Source organism: Carassius auratus, chromosome 21 (genome assembly GCF_003368295.1).
Source record: "Carassius auratus strain Wakin chromosome 21, ASM336829v1, whole genome shotgun sequence".
In the NCBI taxonomy this organism is placed as follows: Eukaryota; Metazoa; Chordata; class Actinopteri; order Cypriniformes; family Cyprinidae; genus Carassius; species Carassius auratus.
Window position 1 is genome coordinate 8,431,974 of NC_039263.1, and position 6,801 is coordinate 8,438,774.

Sequence of the window (6,801 nt, forward strand, 5' to 3'; positions counted from 1 at the left end):
TGAAATGGGCTGAAAAATGGACCCCATGTAGGATTGTCCGCGGGTTACATAATGGCCCCATGTTAATTGCCCAGATGAATTTCCTGTAGGATTGTACTTGGTACTAGTTGGGACCCAAGTGGGCAACATGCACAAAACCCATATTGGTCCCAGCTTTATCCCAGTCAACATTTGTATGTGGGGCCCATGTGGTTTTGAAATGGGCTGAAAAATGGGCTCTGTGTGGGATTGTCCGTGGGTTACATAATGGCCCCATGTTAATTGCCCAGATGGATTTCATGTAGGATTGCACTTGGTACTAGGTGGTACCCAAGTGGGCAACATGCACAAGACCCATCTCGATCCCAGCTTTAACCCAGTTGACATTTGTATGCGAGGCCCCTGTGGTTTTGAAATGGCCTGAAAAATGGGCTCTGTATGGGATTGTCCGTGGGTTCCATAATGGCCCTATGTTTATTTCCCAGGTGGATTTCATGTAGGATTGCACTTTGTACTAGATGGGACCCAAGTGGGCAACATGCGCAAAACCCAGCTCGGTCCAAGCTGTCAATATTTGTATGTGGGGCCCATGTTGGTTTGAAATGGGCTGAAAAATGGGCTCTGTATGGGATTTTCTGTGGGTTCAGTAATGGCCCCATGCCAACTGCCCACATGGGTTTCATATAGAATGGCGCTTATAAACAGTTGGGCTCCTTACTGGGCAAAATGTAATAAGACCCATCGTGGTCCCAGCTTTAGTTTTTTTTTTTTTTGTGGGTACTACAAGGTTACTGCATGGGCTGAAATATGGGCTGAAAGTGGGTTTGTTCACGGGTTCCATGTTGGCCCAAGCAACTTACTCATTTAGGTTTTATGCAGGATTTTACAGGGCTGTAGGTGGGGCCCAACTAGGAATCATATGCATGTGGCCCAACTAGGGATCATCTGGGTTCCATCTAAATGAGGAGCAACACCACACATACAAGTTTTAAAGCAGTAGAGAACACAGTGAGACTGAAATATGTTCAAAATCCAGCTTTATTTAACTAACCATCATGTCATGTTTATGTCACAATGGCACAAAACTATTTTAGAACCAGCCATGAGTGTTTGGGAAAGCTGCCAACCCACCATATTTGAGAACACGATTGTCAGAAAAAAATACAATAACTACAACAGCTAGATGCAGCTACTTATAACCTTTTCAGTCAAATTTAAACTGCAGCCATCTTTTGGTGCATTCTTGATGCCCTTTGTCCTCCTCTGTCTCTTGCTCCAGTAAACCATTTTGACAGTGCCCTCTCAGCTTCTTGCTGGTTGACCTTTGATGTCAGGGGGTTGTTCTTAAGAGCCTCTGCAAAAACAAATGAATTTTTAATAAAAACAAATTAATTTTACAAATAGGGATGGTCTGATCAATTTGCCGCGGATCAATAGCGGCAGATAATCACATTATGGATGACTCAATTCAGACTATTATTTTCATATGTCAGGCTTTACAGGATTAAGTAGGCATGTGGGGAGGAAACTGGAAGGTATGGAATTCAGTAAATAATTATACTGTAACAGCAGACAATCTGTCTGCAGATTTTAAAATGAAATTAGTAACACTTTACAATAACGTTCTATTTTTTGTTAGTTTATTACCTTTATAACAATGACAAATACTTCTAAAGCATTTATTAATCTTAGTTCATGTTAATGAACAACATTTACTAATACATAACCAAAATAAAACATTTTAGCTGTTAATACAGTATAGTTTAATGAACCTGAGCTAATATGAATTAACAATGGTTAGTTGTGTTTTCATTAAATAATGAACAATACTCTAACAAAAGCATTGCTCACTGTTAGCTGATAGTAGTTAATGCATTAACCAATGTAAACGTATTATAAATTGTCACCATCAAATTTAAGATCATTATTAACAACTGAAGTTTTTACTTAGTTAATTTACTTACCATACACAACATTGAAAATACGCAAATCTTTAAACTTTTTTTTCCCATGACGGCCAAACAAATTGTACTCCAATGCCAGCTCATTTGAAAAGACGTATTTCATCATTCTTCTCGTTGCGTCATCTATACTTGCGCCGCCCACATCTGCCACCATGGCAACCTAAGGATGAGAGCCAAAGATAGAAAACAAAGGTTTACATAAACTGCAAAAACAATAAGCTAAGATTAATAAAAGAAATTCCTGAAAGTATACAGAAAATTAGTTGCAATAGATATTTTTATATCAAATGGTAATTTGCAATCTATGTACAAATACTTTAATTTAAACTTTATTTTAGACTTAAAAAGGTATAGCAATAAAAAAAGAAAAAGAAACCACAACAATTTATCAATTAAAATAAAATTGTGAGCCTGTCCTCCAACAAAAAACGACCATATAGGTTGTTTGTGCAAGCAACTTATTACAACCTATATTTACGTTTTAAAGTTAAGTGCCATCTAGCGGGCGTAAAAATAATGACAGTATCGCGTTGCGTCTATCGTCATGAAATTACGTATAACGTCATTACCAATCAAAACGCATGTTTGTTTAAATGGAATGTGTGGGCTTTTTACACCGATCTCACAGTATTTCCTACATATTTTAATAGGTTGCTTATTCGTTCGAATTACCACACTTAACCCCACCCCTAAACCTAACCCTCACAGAAATCATTATGATTTATTGTGCATATACATTTTCGTGCACGTCCGTTCCCTGGGATCGAACCCATGAAAGCATGATTACATGTCAAGGTATAACGCAATAATCTACCAACTGAGCTACACGAAAGGCAAACCAGACTGCAAATACAAGAGTACAAAATATTATTATGAAAACGATCTTTTGCCGATAGGGGTGCAATTGTAGTATACGCTCTGATGGGTCGTATTTCAGGGATTTGGACAAACAACCTATCCGAGCGTATTGGTTGAAGGACAGGTTGAAAATTGTAGGCCTTATAGCATAATGTAAACTTACAACAGCAGACATGACACTACGATCCCCCAGCTTCTGATCAAGAGCCTCAAGGTCAGCCTGGGTTTTCAGAGGTAAGACAACTCCTTCAGGAACCTCTACCATTGATCCGTCTTGCTTTTTCAGCAGGGCATTCAACATCTTTCCATGAACACGTTGTGTCTCCTTCACTTCTTCTAAAACTGTTAGAATTTTAGTGAACATGGTTTCACAAGTTGGGCTGGCAACTCCTCGTGCTGTGGGGCTGGACACTCCTCGGGCCGTCGGGCTGGTAACTGTAGCTGGGGAGCTGGCAACTCCTCGGGCCGTCGAGCTGGTAACCGTAGCTGGGGAGCTGGCAACTCCTCGGGCTGCGGGCCTGGACACTCCTCTGGCCGTCGGGCTGGTAACTGTAGCTGGGGAGCTAGCAACTCCTCGGGCTGTGGGGCTGGTAATTGTAGCTGTGGGGCTGGTGCCTCGTTGGGCAGTGGGGTTTTGTAAGTTATTGCTCACTTCTCTCACTGCTGGCCAAAGGAGTTGGTTTGGTGGAGTGGGTGGAAGCTCCTCTGAAGAATCTGAATTCTCACTTGATTGCAGTTGGGTGCTCAGTTGACTCTGGAGGATTTTTGCACTTGGCCTAGAGAAGTTAACACAAACATATAAGACACACTTCACCTACGACCTTCATATTATTTCTAGAGTGCATGGAATTTGACCTGCATTGCTCCAAATAACACCTACCTTTTTTTTCTTGAGATATTTTCTGTGTCTGTCAAGTCTGATGAATACTCAGCTTGGTGGAGTTTAACCCTAGCTTCGGCATAAGATGCTATAAAACACAATGATACATAAAAGGAGTGAGGCAGATTTTGAAATTCACATTAGCGTTTAGTACCACGAATGCAACATTTGTTCCAGAATATATGCAAATAAATATAAATCAGATTTCACATCTTATTTGCAAAGTGCTATTGTGGTTGCAGGTTTTCTTTGCTATCTATCAAGAGCACATCTGATTTAATTTAATTAATAAACTGTATCAAGCCTGGTGTGATCCTGTAGGAGTGAAAACCTATAGTTATATCAGCCCTTTATGTATTACTTTGGAAAACAAAGATGTAAAGAAATGAACACAAACATAAAGAGTTCAAGGGTCAAATAACTAATTAACAGAAGCAAAGTATAGCATTATTTATTCTACTATATTTAATAAAGGAGGAAAATCAGTTACCTGCGTTTCCCATTACACGAATGTTACACGCTATCCAGTTGCTGGCTGGTGGTGTGTGCTCTTTTACAGCCTTCGTTACATTGGATAGTGAGACTGGTGGCCACCAGCATACTTTTCTCTCTGTCCCCTTGAACCACTCGGATGGAATTATGTCCATTTTCTTGCAGCCATCGAAGTCAACCTCATCCACAAACTCCACAACACTGAACGAGGACACCCTGCAGAGTTCAATAAATCATGTACTGTGTAGCTGAGGCAAAGCCACAAACATATGATTAAGAGGCAATAAAAGCAGCGGTTTAGTGAAGTCTGTCACTGGAGCACTGGAAAGCTGACCAGATAGTTTTGATAGCAGACAGACTCCAAGTGATGTAGAATCAAGGGGGTAGTTGAAAAAAACATGTCCCTGTCTGAAAAAGTTCATACACCACATGTGTTCCTCCAGTCACAGTGGAATGCACAATGTTCCGCACAATCCCAACTCTTCCCTCAAGTTCAAAACAATTGGTACCAATGGAGCTTGAAATCATTGTGTCTTTGTGTTTGAACATTTTGTATTGAACATACTGATGCAGTGTAAATTCTGTCAGCATTGGTCCAAATTCATGAGGATGTGTCAGTTTAACATTTTCAGGCATTTCTTCGGACATGTGAGCAAATAATTGCCTTTCATAAACACGCCTGACAATTTGTTGCACAGGATTCTGTGGTCTTCTCACCATTTTTTTCAACTGTCCCAAATAATTCTCAAATGGAAAACATGAAACTGAATCCAGAGGGCCATACTTTTTAGCATCATCTGCTAAATGTAGAAGACTGTGTGTATTGTTAACCAGATATTTTGTCCCATATATCTTCTCAAAGTTGGTAACAAAACATCTTAATAATTTTTGGGCATACCCATAGAATTCTCTACACATAGGAGACAAAAGTATTCTCATAGCAGATGACAACAAAAGAAAGTTTTTGTACTGTTGATGTGGTAATCTTTGAAGAAGCACAACAGGCCCTGTATATAATAAAAACTGCCTGAATTCTGTAGCCTTCCATTGGCTGTACTCAGACAAAGAACGTGGCTTTCTGGAGAAGCTTCGAGGTAAGCTTGGTCTACACAGTTTCAAGTGATCAGAGATAGCAGATAGAGTAGAAGATAAAACCCGACACTGCAATGGTCCCTTGAACCACAGAGCAATTAATTTACGGACAATGCCCAAGCAAACTAAATGCATATAGTCCAAAGGAAAACTGGAAACCATGCCGATGCCTAGGCCCTGGAGAGGTGATTTAGAGTGGTGGTGCTCTTCATCAAACATTTGATCAAACTGAGTGTCTGTTCTTAGGCTTGAATCCATGTCAGGAAACACAACTTTACCATCAAGATAAATGCCATACTGCGTGCAACGCTCACAAGAACTGTAGCCACCATGTCCTTTGACACATTTTAAAAAGGCTCTTGCTGGAGTGTCACAGATAAACGCATCTGGCAGTGGTACATTGTAGTGTTTACCATTAAAGGTTACACCAACTCTTGTGACAACTTTTAAATCTTCTATAAAATCATGCATGAAGTCATTTACAGATTCAGGTTTACAGGGACCTGCATAGACACCAATTATAAACACATTTGCCTTTGGTAATTCAACTATTTGACCTAATATAGGCCACAACTGCATATTAGAGCTTCTAGAAAGAGGTAATCCATCAACATTCACACGAACAGTCAATGTATCTGTTGTCAGTTCACTCTCGCTTGTAATTTTCAATTCTGAAATTATTGCACTTGTAAGGCCAAAATGATAGTAGCTACCCTGACCCATCTTTTTCACATCACATTCTTTCACTGTACTGAGGAGAGTTCTGGGGTCCTTTGGTAAATCTAAACCTAGCTCCAAAAGAATACCTAATAGTTCTGAAAGTGCAGAATGAGATACATTTCGGTTAGCAGCCCATTCAGCCAGTTTCTTTTTTGCATCACTATGGGGTTCCTCTTCAGGATTTTCAGAGCAAGAATCTTCATCAGGATCACTTCCAATGTACAAGTCATCAACGTCAGTATCAACATCAAAATCCAGATTTACAGTTTCATCAGCATTGTCCTCAATATTTTGCACTGCCTGGTCCACAGCCTGATCTGCCTGCTCCATAGCCTCCATTGCAATATTCATTAAATGCTGCTGCACTCTGACTTTGATTCTTCTCCTCCTTTTCCGTGAATTGCCATTAAGGTAATCCATTTCACTACAACACACAGAGACCAGGGGCAGAAAGCGATATGTACTGTATGCTGCGTCTTCCAGAGGTCGCATTTGAAGGCTGATTATGTCTTTAAGGATGTCTTATTTAAGAAAAGCAAACTTAATAAAAATGTATTGTTATTTTTAGTGAGGTAATTTGCAATCTAAGGGTTACTTTTCTTAAATGAGATCATCTCAATGACGTATGCAGCCTTAAAATAAGACCCCCGAGGATGCAACTATTGGAGCAGTTAAGTCGAGTCATCATTTACCTATTATATTTAGTTTTGAGATCAAAAATATGCATAATGGAAGAGAGTTTAGAATTTCAGCATTTAATTATTGATATTTATATGCGTAGGAGTTAGGGCTGTGTGATTAATCGGAATTGATTTC

At 39.6% G+C, this 6,801-nt stretch overlaps 1 protein-coding gene across 1 annotated transcript; it reads right to left on the minus strand.

Moving 5' to 3' along the window:
- Window positions 1–1,193: 1,193 nt before the first annotated feature.
- LOC113038086 (uncharacterized) lies at window positions 1,194–6,405 on the minus strand. The gene is made up of 6 exons (XM_026195292.1): window positions 6,209–6,405; window positions 4,172–4,389; window positions 3,682–3,769; window positions 2,965–3,577; window positions 1,944–2,103; window positions 1,194–1,333 (listed from the first exon to the last, which is right to left on the minus strand). The coding sequence occupies exons 1-6, from the start codon at window positions 6,403–6,405 to the stop codon at window positions 1,194–1,196; spliced, it is 1,416 nt and encodes a 471-aa protein (XP_026051077.1).
- Window positions 6,406–6,801: the final 396 nt, after the last annotated feature.